At 37.8% G+C, this 16,040-nt stretch overlaps 1 protein-coding gene across 9 annotated transcripts in view; it reads right to left on the reverse strand.

Moving 5' to 3' along the window:
* FTO (FTO alpha-ketoglutarate dependent dioxygenase) overlaps positions 1–16,040 on the reverse strand; it is a 427,826-nt gene that overhangs the window by 274,532 nt on the left and 137,254 nt on the right. For all 9 annotated transcript variants that reach the window (XM_035713646.2, XM_035713645.2, XM_025447102.3 and 6 more), the window contains exon 4: positions 13,629–13,772. In XM_035713646.2, the coding sequence (XP_035569539.1) occupies positions 13,629–13,772 (144 nt within the window). The remainder of the gene's footprint in view (positions 1–13,628; positions 13,773–16,040) is intronic.

Raw genomic sequence — 16,040 nt, forward strand, 5'->3', positions numbered from 1 at the left:
CCAGCCCCAGGGTGTGATCCTGGAGGGATCCCTGCATGGAGCCTGCTTCTTTCTCTCTCTTCTCTCTCTCTCTCTCTCTCTCTCTGTTTCCCATGAATAAATAAAATCTTTAAAAAAAAAAAAAAAAAAGACAAGAAATAATAATGTTGGCAAGGTTATGGAGAAAAAACTTTTGGGGGATCCCTAGGTGGCTCAGCAGTTTAGCACCTGCCTTTGGCCCAGGGCGTGATCCTGGAGTCCCAGGATCGAGTCCCACATCAGGCTCCCTGCATGGAGTCAGGGAGTCTGTCTCCCTCTGCCTGTGTCTTTGCCTCTCTCTCTGTGTCTCTCATGAATAAACAAATAAAATCTTTAAAAAAAAAAAAAAAACTTTTGCACTCTTCATAGCAATGTAAATCAGTACTGCCACTATGGAAAATAGTATGGAGGTTCCTCAAAAAATTAAAAATAGAACTACCATAAAAATAAAACTTCCACTTCTTCATATTTACCCAAAGAAAATGAGCACACTAACTCAAAAAGGCATATGCATCACCATGTTCACTGCATCATTATTTACAACAACCAACTACCCACTGATGGATGAATGGGTAAAGAAATTATGGTACATAGATACAACGGAACACTAGCTATAAAAAAAGTATGAAATGTTGCCATTTACAACAACATGGGTAGACCTCCAGGGCAAGGAGGTCTAAATGAAATATGTCAGACAGAGAGATATGAATACCATAGATCTCATTTATATGTGGAATCTAAAACAAAAACAGGGACACCTGGGTGGCTCAGTGGTTGAGCATCTGCCTTTGGATCATATTGTGATCCCGGGGTCCTGGGATTGAGTCCCATATCAGGCTTTCTGCATGAAGCCTGCTTCTCCCTCTGCCTGTGTGTGTGTGTGTGTGTGTGTCTCATGAATAAATAAAATCCTTAAAAAATAAATAAATAAAATAAAACAAAAAAACAAGCTTAAAGATACAGAAAACAGGCTGGTGACTGCCTGATGTGGGGTATGGGGAGTGGGAAAAATGAGTAAAGGGGGTCAGGAGGTACAATTTTCTGGTTATAAAATAAAGAAGTCATGGGGATGTAATGTAATGTAATGTAAAATTGCCAAGAAAGCAGATTTTTAAATTTCTTATCACAAAAAAAAAAAAAAAAAAAAACGTGTTTCCTAACTACTGCTGACCTTGAAAACAAAACAGCCAGTTATCTTACTAGCAAAATGGGTTTATTCAAGAATGACAGGGGAACTGCAATTCAGGACACTTGAACTATGGCAAAACAACAGTCAATTTCAGAGAACAAAAAAAAGGAATGCTACTTTACAAAGGAAAAGGAGGAGTTGGGAGAGGCTGCTTGAACAAAAGCCCACTGGAGGCAAGTGAGAGTTCAGGGCAGTAAGGATTTCTCACTGGCTGAGTCGTGGCAGTTTCTCACTGGTTGGGCTATTGTGAGGCAAGTGGAAAATCTTCCTCCCTGTTCCTGGGGCAGTAAAGTAGTATCTTACTGCTGGCCTCTGACCCGAAAATAAGTTGGTAGGGCAAGAGAGCTCCCTTCTCTGCTCTCCCAACTCTATTATAAATGAAGTTTCCTCTATTCAGTTTCACATTATGTAAGATGACGATGTTAACTAGACTCACCGTGGAGAACGTTTCACAATGTATACAAATATCAAATCATTATGTTGTACATCTGAAACTAATATTACATGTCAATTATACCTCAATTTAAAAAATAAGTTTTTAGGGGATCCCTGGGTGGCACAGCGGTTTGGGCCTGCCTTTGGCCCAGGGCGCGATCCTGGGGACCCAGGATCGAGTCCCACATTGGGCTCCCAGTGCATGGAGCCTGCTTCTCCCTCTGCCTGTGTCTCTGCCTCTCTCTCTCTCTCTCTGTGACTATCATAAATAAATAAAATTTAAAAAAAAATAAAAAATAAGTTTTTAAAAGAAAAAAACTCACATGAAAATTATCAGTGAGCATAAAAGTAGTAAAATGATTTCAAATACGGCTATTTAATGCAAGTATTAAAAATCATTATCATCAGGTAATGATGCTTCAACTAAAAAAAAATAACATTAAATATCTAAGTGGAAATCCAAAAGAAATATGAAAAAACACCTGGGAAGCAGGCCAAAGGGTTGCATACAGGAAATGTGAAGAAAATCAAACACACCTTAACAGAAAAACGGGCAAATGACGATCAGATGCCGAACAGTAACAGAAAGAAATATGCAAGTGGCCAAGAAACATAGAAGAAGTTCGACCTCTTCAATAAATTTAAAAATGCGGTTTCAAACAGCAGCATGCTACTTTTCCTCTTTGAAGTGACAAAATACTTAGAAATTGCAATGTTCAGTATTATCTGGGGTGAGGGAAAGGAGGCCAGTGGTAGTAACTGACAGCCACATTTCATGCACTGTGGTGGAATGTACATTGTGACAGTCTGATATGTACAGTTTTAAAATAGTCACACCCAGGCAGCCGGGTGACTCAGCGGTTTAGCGCCGCCTTCAGCCTAGGGCATGATCCTGGAGAACTGGGATGGAGTCCCACGTTGGGCTCCCTGCATGGAGCCTGCTTCTCCCTCTGCCTGTGTCTCTGCCCCTCTCTCTCTCTGTGTCTCTCATGAATAAATAAATAAAATCTTTTTTAAAAAAATTAAAACTTAAAAAAATAAAATAGTTACACCCTCCTCTCATCTAGGTATTCCACTTCTAGTGTTTTTTTCCTAAAGCAATAATCACAGTTGCAAAGATATGTGTACAAAGATATTCACCAGAGCAATATACATGATATCAAATAAACACCAGAGATGCATTAAACCACCAAAAGTAGGGGAGTAATATTTAAGCCATTTTTAAAAATCACATTTCAAGGAATATTTAATAAGGAAAAATGCTCAAGATATGAAAGTAATGAAAAAAGGGTTTAAAACATTGTATCTAAGATAATACTAATTTTCTAAAAAAAAAAAAAAAAACAAACCCATATGTGTCCAAGTACAGAATGAGACACTAGATGGAATTAAACCAAATAGTTATGAAGAATATGATCTGTGCATGGTGACAATATGACATATTTGTATTTACGCTTTCCTATTGTTTATAAGTTCTTTAAAGTGGACATGCACTAAATTTCATCAAATCCAAGGTGCACCTTTTTTCTTCATATTTAGTATATCTGAAATTGGACTACATCTTCAGATTGATGGCATCTCTCCCTGGATGGCATATAGTACTACTTTTGTACGTAGCAATAAAAAATAAAACAATACATATCATTATTTTGGAAAGATCCAAAGGATAATGTTCAATGAGGAGATCCTAAGAAAAGAGGCATTCATTCCTCAAATTAAAACGATGGCACACAGCCATCAGTGAAGGCGGTATGAGCTTTGGATGGTTCTGTAAACCTTCCGCAAAATCCATTCTTCCATGGGAGTGAAAACTATCCTATAAAAACAAGCACAGAGGTGAAGATGGCCTGAGGATACACGACTTTCCCCCTCTTGTTTCTAAATTAACTTTTATGGAATGCTTAGTTTGTTGTTGGGTTGTAAAGAGGATAGATTCTTGAGGTTAATCATTCTTTTTCCCACCTTATGAACTTTAATCCCACTTTGGCAAGAGCTGCCTTTAATCTTCCAGACTGTAACTCTTCCCAAGAAACAGCAGGGCAGAGAAGCTTTGGGAAACAGAGAGATGAGAAGGGACACAGGTGGCTTGAAGGGGCAAACCTGAATGAGTAGTTTTCTTCTCTTTCCCCCTTTGAACAGGCAGGGCCATCACTTCTGCCCACTAGAACCACCCTAATGAAGTTAATGAATAAAACAGAAGCATCCACTTAAACCCTTGGTTCTGTTCCTCCATATACCTCCTGCCTTCCCTCTTGATTCATTCCTATGTCACATCTGCTTTTCCACCGGCACTTAAGGATGGTGGCTTTGGTTTCTGGCTTATACCTGGGGACGAAAAAAGGATGACCTCTACAAATACATGGCAAGTTCCCATTATGTACAAGGCATTAAGTGCTGTTATGCTGTGTAATAATACAGAGAAGACGGTAGTGGCTCTTAAAAACCTTAATTCTAACAGATAAGACCTCTGAACCAATTACTACAGTCCAGAGGGTAAAAAAGAATTACTGCATCTACACTGATTGGTTGATGCCTCTGCCATCATGGATATTAAATTCTTTAATGTCACCCTAAATAAATATACGTAGACAGAAAAACCCAACAAGGTGGAGGGAACAGCGTAAACAAATAGAAGGAAAAATGTTTGTGCCAAAGCCAATTTTAGGACAGAATTATAGCACAAGGCCACTACAATGATTTGACTGAGGACTATAATTTAGGTCTTTTTAAAAATTTTTCAATGTTTCTAGGGTCTAGAGGAATTATTCCACAGGAAGAATTTAAGGAATCTTCCATCATGGGGTATAATGCCTGGCCTTGAAATCTGCTACAGGGACTGTTTCAGGAATGTGAAACTCATTCCTTGTCATCCTGAACTGAAGCCTGCAGTAAGAGTCAATAAAATAAAAAAAAATAAAAAAAAAAATTAAAAAAATTAAAAAAACCTTCCTTTATGGCCATTCTTCCTATCTTTAGAGAAGTGGCAAAGATCACACACAGGATATGCAATCAAATCAAAAGTCTGAAAAATTTCTTTTCCACAGTTCATGCTTTTAGGAGTTATGTTATATAGATCAAGAGCCAAAGAAGGCATATTAAGACTGCCAGCCAAAGGGAAAAATTCCACCCAAGCAACCCAGGAGCAGATTTATCCTAATATAGTATGGCTCTAACTAGATAAAATATGACAATAAAGGATCTCAAAATTCATAGCAACTCATCCATCCTCAGCCTAAAAGAAACCAACACAGTTTTATTACCTTTAGTAGATTTTTAAATAAAAGATCTGGAAGAGAATGTACAGATTGATCCAGACACCGTATCACTTTGGAAAATTATATGATGTCACATGGTCATTTGAACTAGATATTAGGAAGCAAAGCATTGGTCACTGAAGGAACAGATTGCCATGGAAGATTCTAAAAACTGTCTTTGGAGATCCCCAAGTAGTAAATGAATGGCCCCCCATTTGGGGGAGGAACTTCATAAACTTTTCCAGCCAGGAGCTTTCCTTTTGCCTATATGTTTATGTTGCCATGATACTGGGGGTGCGGGGACCAAAACTTTGGTTTATTCATCTACTCAATAACTCCAAAATTATTAATAAAGCATCTACTATCTTCAAAGTACTGTTGTTAGGTGCTATGGAGGTTACACATTTTTAGGAACCTGAAATAGGATAGACAGAAGATATTTTTAGAAAATCCAAGGAAGAGAAAGACATGAGACCCAGATAAAAAACAGAATGGCCAAGGACCACAATGAGAAGAAGTCTCAGTATGATAACTGTAACTGGTGACTTTGAAGAAGTAGTAAGGCGAAATGACACAGACAGCACTAGGGCATGATTATCCTTTCAATAAGAATAACAAGAAAGTCTTGGTTCAAACACAAAGCAAGCTAAAATGGAGTATGACTCTGGGCCTCTGAAGAACTATAAAATCTTGACCTGACATTTGTAACATTTCCCTTCAATGGGACAAGGTTAGTGATTACTATGGATTCTCATTTTCTATTTATGGATCCAGTCACTTTGAATAAAGGAGACACACATAACAATTGTTACATACTGGTTTTCAAGTTTCAGATTCCATGTCCAAAGAAAGCAGGGTAGTCTTATCAAAATTATAGATCAATGTGTAGACATTATTAACTTCAATGATGTGAAAGTAATGATATGGCTGAAAGGGAATTTCCATCTCCCATTTTACATCCTAAGTGTCAGAGATATACGATATATCAGCTGTAAGGTAATCAATTAGGAAAAAAAACAAAAACAAAAACAAAAAACTAAAGTAAATGTTAACTAATAAAACTTAGCAAGAGTGAGGGGTACCTGGGTGGCTCAGTCAGTTAAATATCTGATTTAGGCTCAGGTCACGAACCCAGTGCCCTGGGATCCAGCCCTGTGTCAGGCTCCCCACTCAGCACAATCTATCTGTGCCTCTGACTCTCAACTCCTGCTCTTTCTCTCTCCCTCTCTCAAATAAATAAATAAAATCTTAAAAAAAATTTTTTTTGGCAAGAGTGAGAGAGTATAAAAGCCACATCCCCATTTTCATTTTTCTTCATGGAGGAATAGACAGTGCTTCAAGCTGCTGGATGGGGAAAGAGAGCAATATTAAGTATGTGTTTAAGAGTTAAGGAGGTAATCACTTAAAGAATAAAATGCAAATACATTGAAAAGTGGTTACTTCTAAGAAAGAGAACTCGGGGACAGGTGGCAAGGAGTTCTTCACTTCCCATTTTAGATCATCCTCAACTTTTTGAACTTGTACTTCCTAGTCTACATATTATTTTTATAATAACATGAATGAGGTACTGACAGGAAAAGATCTCCAGGACATATCATTAAAGAAAAACAGCAAGTACTAGAGTAATATATATAATATAGCTTATAAGATCCCATTTGTGTATTTTGTTAATAAAGTAGCAACAATATATATGTAAATCATATTGGTATAACTATATTTATGCTCATGTTTACAAAAGGATCACAAAGAAAAGTAAATGGGAACTTCCAAATTTTATTCTGCATTATTCCATACTATTTTAATCCCTTACATTGAGAATATACATATATTGATGTATTACTTGCTCAGTTACTTTTCACAGCATTCTGAAAGAAGATCCCGTGACTACGTAATGAGTAGAGCTGCACAATTTGACGGAAGAAAAAACAGCTTTAGTCTCAGAAAAACCTGTATTCTAACACAAGCTTCACTAGGTCCATCGCTCTGAACAAGTTACTTTGCCTCTCTAAACCTCCTTTCCCTTTTTATAAAACAGCTCTATTAAGATATAATTCACATACCAAGCAATTCGTTGAAAGCATATGATTCAATTTATTTTAGTGTGCTCATGGGATTGTGTGACCATCACCACAAATGAATTTTAGAACATTTTCAGACCCCTAAAAAAACCCACACACCCATTAGCAGGCAATCCTCATCAATTTTCTTTTCTGGCAAAAAATAGGGACCCAAGAGAGAGGACTACCTACTTGATGGACTTATTGTAAGAAAGAAAGGAAATATATCAAAGATTCCAGCACAGTGCCTGTCCCTCAGTAGATACTCATGCACTTCAAGTAAAGTTCAAGACATCAGTGATAGAGAAATATACACCAGGACTGGATATACTAGAAAAGTGGAAGAGATAGAGAAATCCTTTCAAGTACCTGGGACTCCTACCCTAGGAGCAAATTCCACAAGAGATGCATGCCCTCTCCCCAGTTTTACTGAATACAGACGAATCAGGTATCGAGACAAAAAAGCACCAGTTTGAAAATGTCAGCATTTGGGGTTACAGTTTTAGAGTGAAAGTTTCAGGAGGACAGATACATCCTCAACCAAAAACACGATGAGCAAGAAACAAATACCGTAGTTGCTGAGAAGGTAAGAAGAACACCACAAGTTAGTATTGGACGAGCAGTTCAAACTATGCTGTCATGTTTCCACTTTTCAAAGTGAAAATAAACATGACAGGTGCTCATTTGGCTGCTCGAGCACTTTCCACTGAAATGGCAATTCCTCAAGCTCACCGACTGCAGCCTGAAGTTATAATTTATTACTGTTTCTCCAGTATTCCCTTGCCTCGGCAAAAAGCAGAACATAGCACCTACGTTTCAAGACCCATGAGAGGTAATAAAGTATAATTATTTAGAATTTATGATTAAGCCATAAATTACAGGCACTTTTTACTTCAGCTGGTCAGTCAGGAGTTGGGGGAGGAAGGGTATGGGGTCAGAGGAAGAAATAACAAAAGCCTTTTCCTTTGAATAAAATGTCTACATCAGGGCAGGATTGAGGGACACCTGGAGGATTTACAAAGATACCACAGTCTCTAAGCTAAGTCCCAGGGGAGCCCCAATTAAGAGGCTTTAAATTCCTAGAAGCCTCTGTTCTTCTGCTCACAGGGCAGCAGACTCCAACTGGAGTGCTCATGATGACACCAAAAATAGAAGCAAGGCGTATTTTCAGGTTATACCAAATCAAACGTTCACAGAGCTCTGGGTTTTGCTGCTCTGAGGAATAGGCATTTCAAAGAAGGTGAACCTAATCTGTAAAACACTACTGGCCAGGCTCTATAGGTAGACTCATGCCTCAACCAAGGTAAGAGTATGGTTACCACAGAGCTCTGGTTCAACTCTTCTCCCCGTCAAGAAGCAGTTGGTGAGGTCGCCCTTTCTTGCTCTTCCTTTATGTAGTCATGGAAGTATATGTATGGAACAGTGATGGGCAAAGCTGGCAAAACTCAGGGCCTGAGGCAGGGTAAGAACATAACATTCAGCATTCTTCTGTCACCCACTCGCCTCCTGGGTTCTCCTGTAATGCCATGGCCCAGCTCCCCATCTTCACAGTTGGTCCCCACATTCAAATCGTAGTTTGCAAAGCTCTTTTTTTCTCTGGCCTCCCAATAACCCAAGGAAGCAAGTATCAAGAAGCTCTAGTTGTCCGGGGAGGCAGAGACTCGGGAGAAACATGCACAGTATGTAGCCAATAGACAACTCAGAGAGTCTGGGACCTGGTCACCTAACAGGAAATGGCCTTTCATCATTCTGCCCAAAACTGTTGGTGAAGTAAAGCAAAGCCAAATAAAGAAACAGTGTGTATTTCAATTCACATTGCTATTTTTTTTTTTTTTTTTTGCCATGGAAATTTTACTTGGCAACTAAAGCTTTGATAACTTTTTGAAGCTTTGTGATAACTTTTTGAAAATGAGACTTAATTTGGATTGAAGGAAACAAAAATAGGCCAGAGAGAACAGTCATGAACAGTGACAAAAAATAATAAATGAAGGGGAGGGGATAAAAAGGTTTACCTCAAAAAAAAAAAAAAAGGTTTACCTCAAATGTTTGCCTAGTGCTCACCTTTGTCCTGAAACATCCCATCTCTACACTAGGCTCCTGGTTAATGAACATAATTTGATGTCCCTTGAACTGTATAATCTGTTCTACAAAAAAACAAACCCACAGTTTGTCTCCAAGCCACTTTTAAGTCCCTAACTCCCTGGTTACATTCAGTCTATGGAAAACATCTGTGGCAAAGTAAATCATCCTACTCTGAGAAGGACCAGGGTGTATTTTTTTCCTTTAAGTGTGTTTTGAAGTCCTGGTTGGAAAATTAGTGAAAATTGTAAATCTGTTTGCAAATCTGGTCATGTCTAACTCTGAGATTAGGGCAAAGATTCCAATTTAAAAGTAAAACCGTGACAACCCCAGTTAAGCGTGTCCTCAGGCACTGCCAGCAGGGCCTTCACTCACTTCCACAGGCAGTGGATTTATTACAGGCACCCGACACGTTCCCCATCAGACACCCCTGGAGTATTTACTTGAGACAGCAGGGTTCAGTCTGCACTTCCTCTGCAGACCAATATATTATTATAAATTGAGCTAAACTGTTTCCTTTTCATAAGTGCTATGAAGTTCAGATTTCAGGTATCAGCACAGGGCCGAGGTCCCTCCACAGGGCTCCATATAGGATCTGGATTCTAACAAGTAAAGAGAAAAGGTAGCAACAGACTATGGTGCCTTTTATTTTTGTTTCTTTTTTTTTTTTTTTTTTTTTTTTTTTTTAAGAGGAGATGGTGGGAAGTTCATTACAGAAACTGAATAATAAAGAAAATAATAATCTTCTTTAAGAATAATAAGAAAATACATTAAAAATGAATATATTAAAAGCACATTTTAGCTACATTGTGCTGTGCCTGGCCCAGATCGGTAAGGTATCAACTATTTCCCCTATATCTGAAGAAGGCAGGAGCTGGAAAATCAGGAATAGATATTATATCTTGGATTATCAGCTTCTATAAAATAACAGCACTTACTTCTGTTTATAACCTACAGTAGTTAAAGGAACAAATGTATGTTTTAAAATGTATATTCATTATAACATATAGGTAAAAAAGGCAAAAGGCAATGTAATTAATATTTTCATTATTAATCTACTATTTCTGAGGAAAGAGAAACATAACTTTAAAAAGAAAGGGAAAAGAAAGAAGTGTACAGAATACTCCATTATCTTCTCTTTCCTTCCTGAACAATTTAGTTCTAAAGCCTTTAGGTGAAGCAGAGGCATCACGGTGAAGGAGGGAGAGGAGGGCCCAGGAGCCCAGAGTGGGGGTCCAATAGGAGGAAGAGAGGGCCCTTGATGTGGGTGTCAAGGCCCAAATGGGACAAAAGAACAAGTTCCAACCCATGCACCCTACTAACTGTGTAACCATGGTTATGTCACTACATCACTTTAACCCAAACTGATTTTTGGGCAATATAACTATCATCTACTTTTTAGTGCTATGGAGATGATTAAAAGGATGTCTGACTTGTTGTTAGTTGCCAGTAAATGTGCTAATTATTCACATACTACTATTATTCCAGATACACATACGTGCAGACTGAAAAAAAGACTGAAAAAAAATGGAAAAAAAAAAGACTGAAAAGGAATATACCAAAACAGGTATGAACCTGATTTTTATACTCTTCTTTCATTTCTTACCTTTCAGTGTTTGTTTCCTCTACAAGGAATATGTATTTTATTTACTCTCATAATCAGAAAAAAACACAAGATGTTCTTAAATAAACAGAAGGTAGCTAAACTTTTAAAATGTATATTTACTACTTTTATATGCAGAAAATTAATCTAGCAATTTAGAAGGGCACCAAATGATTATCACCTCTTTCAAAGTTACAAAACTGCTAATAGAAACTCTTGAGCAAAGTATCCAAAGGCAAATGGTTTATTGGCTGAAATTAAAACTCATTTATACTCAAGGTAAATATCCATATCCAAATGCTACATTAAAAGATGAGTAATAATCTATAACCTACAAATGATGCTTATCAATGGGGCAGGGACTTCAAAATAGATACTTAGTTCCCAAGGCAAGCAGGAGAGGGTCTCAGGAAGAGATGACCTTCAGCCTAAAAATCTTCCCACACAGAGATTTCAGTGTATTGGAATCAAGTCCCTTTGTGTGTATTGGAATCAAATGGTCCCTTCTAGAGCAGGAAAAGCACTATATGTGACATCTGCAAACCATCCTAATCCCCTGTATCAACCCAGTTACGTTAGGCAAATCACTTAAGAAAAGAACAATCTAAAAAAAAAAAAAAAAAAAAAAAGAAAAGAACAATCTGGGCAGCCCGGGTAGCTCAGTGGTTTAGCGCTGCCTTCAGCCCAGGGCCTGATCCTGGAGACCCCGGATAGAGTCCCGCATCGGGCTCCCCGCATGGAGCCTGCTTTTTCCCCTCTGCCTGTGTGTGTCTCTGCCTCTTTCTCTCTGTGTCTCTCATGAATAAATAAATAAAATCTTGGGATCCCTGGGTGGCGCAGCGGTTTGGCGCCTGCCTTTGGCCCAGGGCGCGATCCTGGAGACCCGGGATCGAATCCCACATCGGGCTCCCAGTGCATGGAGCCTGCTTCTCCCTCTGCCTGTGTCTCTGCCTCTCTCTCTCTCTCTGTGTGTTACTATCATAAATAAATAAAAAAATAAAAATAAAAAATAAATAAATAAATAAAATCTAAAAAAGAAAGAAAGAAAGAAAGAAAGAAAGAAAAGAAAAGAAAAGAAAAGAACAATCTCCATACCATCTCCACAACAAGCTTGATTACTAAGTGAATGAGACTATGTATGTGAAACTGATTCGTAAACTGTAGAGCAACCTGCAAATGGAAAGAAGAGATGTAGGGCTTACATAGATTAGTATTCAGCAAATGTAGCAATCACCCCACAGGAAGAAGTGAAGAGGTAAAGGGACACAACCGTAAGCACCACTAAAGTACACATCATGGGAAAGAAATTCCCTACATAATGATCTTCTCATCTTGCTGCTGACAAAGAGAAAGTCTCAGATTGGTACCATTATACAGTTACCTCTCTAACAGGGACACATGTCCCTTTTTCACAAAGACAGAACAGGACTCAGGATCTTCAGCAAACAAAAACAGCAGGTACTTAATGCTATTTTACTCTCTATATATTATTAAAACTCTTCTAATTATAAACCAAGTGATATTGGTCTTCTGCTTAAGACTGTGTCATAAAATCTCCTTCTAGGGGTAACTGGGTGGCTCAGTTGGTGAAGCATCTGCCTTCGGCTCAGGTCATGACCCTACAGTCTTGGGATCAAGTCCCATATTGGACTCCCTGCTCTGTGGGGAGCCTGCTTCTCCCTCTCCCTCTGCCTGCCACTCCCCCTGCTTGTACATGCTTGCTCTGTCAAATAAATAAATAAAATCCTAAAAAAAAATTTTTTTTTAAGTAAAGCAAATCCATTTCAGTGAAAGAAAGTGAATTTATTTTAGAGAAAAACATTACATAAGTAATAATACAGGCAGCATGGGGATCTGGCTAGAAACTCGAAGCTGACGTGTAAATGACTGAAATTTGGAAAATGCTTGATGAGATAATAACCTAAAGAACTAATCCAAACTCTGAATTTCTAGAAGGCAAAGACCAGGTTTTATCCATCTTCAATATCTCCTCCAGAACCTCTAGCAACATGGAGAACGTAGTGGGCCCTCTACAAATACTCAATTCATTGAGAAATAATTCTTATCATAAATACCAGCTTTGAGCCTTGGGGCTCTCCAATTCTAAAGCTAATACGTGAGTAGATTCCCCCAGGCAGGTAAGAGTAAGATAAACTCTGGATAGTGAGGAGCTAAAGCCAATGACAGAATAAACCTAGGGAGGCTTTGTAAGTAGAAAAGGATACTATCTATATACTGTGCACTGGAAAACAAGCATAAAGTCCAAAAACAAAACAAAATGCTTAGATCAAAAAGCCAAAAGCAAAAGCTGCACAAATGCCACAGCTTCTTCGGTTAGCCTAAGCACAGCTGAAATACTCTCCCCAAAGAACCCAATGACAAGTGGAGAGAAAGGCCTTGTCGTCAGGTCAGCTGGTCCTGAGAAGAAACTAACTTCAAAACTAGAAAAAAAGTTTCACTAAGACCTTGTACAGACAGGGAAATCATCTTACTATTTCAAACTGATAAGCTCATTTGGACAGCTGAGTAACTGATGAAAAGTCCTGAAAATTTTAGTACATTTAGGAACTCTATAAACAATTAGAATGGGGGAGAAAAAAAGTAACTTTCACAAACGAGCAATACCTGAAAAATAAGGGAATAAAAACAAAAAAAACTAGTTCCACCATGTAGAAGATTCATTATTGCTATAAAATACCTAAAAAGTTTATTTGAAAAGACATTCTAAGGACGCCTGGGTGACTGAGCTGGTTGGGCATCTGACTCTTGCTTTCAGTTCAGGTCATGATCTTATGGGAGCCCTGCACTGGGCTCCCAGCTTGGCAGGGAGTCAGCCTGAAGAGTCTTCTTCTGCCCCTCCCCAACTCACTCACATGCTTTCTCTCAAATAAATGAATAAATCTTAAAAAAAAAAAATAGACACATTCCAATATGTAGCTAGTAATCTAAACTTAGATAGTATAGCATTGGTATAGCTTGCCCCTCCTAATTACCAAGCATGAAGTAGCAGTCTCCTTGGTGAAGGGGTATTGCCAAGCCGGGAGTCTCTATGTCCCATGAGATCTTAAAACCAACATGCCAAGTATCAGGGTCTCTGCCTTCGAGCTGAGGGTCATCCTCACTTTCCTCTTCTGGACCTGTCAAAAAGAGAAGAGCCAGATCAGAAAGGAAATGTCTCATCTCAAGTTCTGGGCTTTATAATCTTTAGCTCAGGAATAATTAAGTTTTAATAAAAAATATATAGGAAGTGAGCTAGATCCTTTTACATCATATATTTTTAAAAGACACATTGTTTCAAATATTTTTAACATGTACTTTATTCTTTAATCAAAAAAATCTTTAAATGATGGGGAAATAACCACCGGTACCAAGGAAAATAAAAGATGATTTATTCAATTCCATGCAAATAAATTAGGTAATCTAGATTAAATGAACAGTTTTTTAGGAAGACAATAACATCAAAATCACTCCCAGAGGGTAGAAAAGCTAATGAAAGCAGAAAAGATAGACAGAAAGCTACAAAGAACTATCTCTTAGGAAAACACAGGTGTCAAAGAGTTCCAAAGAAGAATTCTACCAAACAATTAAGGAGTGGGTTATTTCCATATACTTAAATTGTTTAAGAGCACAGAAAAAGAAGTTCCCAAATTCTTTTTATGAAGATAGAATAATATATATTAAAAAGCAAAAAGAAAACACACACACATACACACAATCTCACATCTGAGAATCAATGCAAAATTCTTAAACATAGAGAAACAGAATCCAAATCTAACAGCATATTAAAAGAATAACATTCCATGACCAAGTAGAAATTATCATAAGAATACAAGGACAGTTCAATATGCAAAAGCTTAAAATTCATCATATTCACAGATGAAAACAGAGTCACCAGAGATACACAAAATATTCACTAAACACATCCTTCCAAAATAAATAAATAAATAAATAAACACATCCTTCCATAGCCAAAACATCAATAAAATAATAAGTGGACAGGTTCCTTAACATAATAAAATACAGATCTCTCTCAATCACAAGGCTACCATCATATTTTAATAGGGAAACATTAAAAATACTCCCAAAGTTAAGAATTAGAAAATAATGTCCTTTATCATCACAATGACTCATCACTATTTGGTAGGAATGACCAATCCAAGTGTGTTCTCTGGAGTTGCATAATAAATGAGCAATAATTAGATAAAAGAAAAGGTGCTTTTTTGCAAATACTACTTTTATCTGCAAATCAACCAGGAAAAATATATCCCAAACAATAGTCAAATTTAAGAAAATGTTAACTACAAATGTGTGCATATTAAAACATCCAGCAAGATTCCTAAACATGGGGAGGCCTGGGTGGCTCAGCAGTTATGTGTCTGCCTTTGGCTCAGGGCATGATCCCCGAGTTCCAGGATCGAGTTCACATAGGGCTCCTTGCATGGAGCCTGCTTCTCCCTCTGCCTAGGTCTCTGTCTCTCTCTGTGTGTCTCTCATGAATAAATCAATAAAATCTTCTAAAAAAATTCCTAAACATTTATTATCTATAAGAAAAAAATTGGGGCAACCCGGATGGCTCAGCGGTTTAGTAACACCTTCAGCCCAGGGCATGGTCTTTGGGACCCAGAATCAAGTCCCGCATCGGGCTCCCTGCCTGGAGCCTGCTCCTCCCTCTGCTTGTGTCTTTGCCTCTCTCTCTGCATTTCTCTGTGTCAGTCATGGATAAATAAATTAAATTAAAAAATAATAATTAAAAGAAAAAGAAAAACATTTTTTAAATATTATTGAAAGCCACAAAAGAAAGTTTAAACAAATGTAAAGGCCTATTATGTTCTAGAGACATAAACTTGAATGCCATGGGAATGTCAGTTCTCCCTAAATTTGTCTATAAATTTGATACAAACACAATAAAAATACCAACAGGATTGATTTTTAATTAAGTGGGGTTGGTAACTAGACAAGCTGATTCTATAAATCACATGGAAATATAACAAGCAGGCATAGCCAGGGAAATAGTTGTTTTGTTTTTTAAAGATTTTATTTATTTATTCATGAAAGACACACAGAGAGAGAGGCAGAGATATAGGCAGAGGGAGAAGCAGGCTCCCCACAAGGAGCCTGATGTGGGACTCGATCCCAGATACCACAATCACGCCCTGAGCCGAAGGCAGACACTGAACCACTGAGCCACCCAGGCATTCTGGGAAATAGTTTTTAATATATAAAGAGCTACTGCACATCAGGAAGATAAAGATCAATACTCAAACAGAAAAATGGGCAAAAGTTATGAAGACAGAACACATAAAAGGAAATAGGATAAGCATGTAAACATTTAAAAGATGTTCAAACTTATTCATAAGAGAAATGCAAATTAAAGCCACAACAAATATTTTTAACTTGTCAGAACA

Source organism: Canis lupus, chromosome 2 (genome assembly GCF_003254725.2).
Source record: "Canis lupus dingo isolate Sandy chromosome 2, ASM325472v2, whole genome shotgun sequence".
NCBI classification, from domain to species: domain Eukaryota; kingdom Metazoa; phylum Chordata; class Mammalia; order Carnivora; family Canidae; genus Canis; species Canis lupus.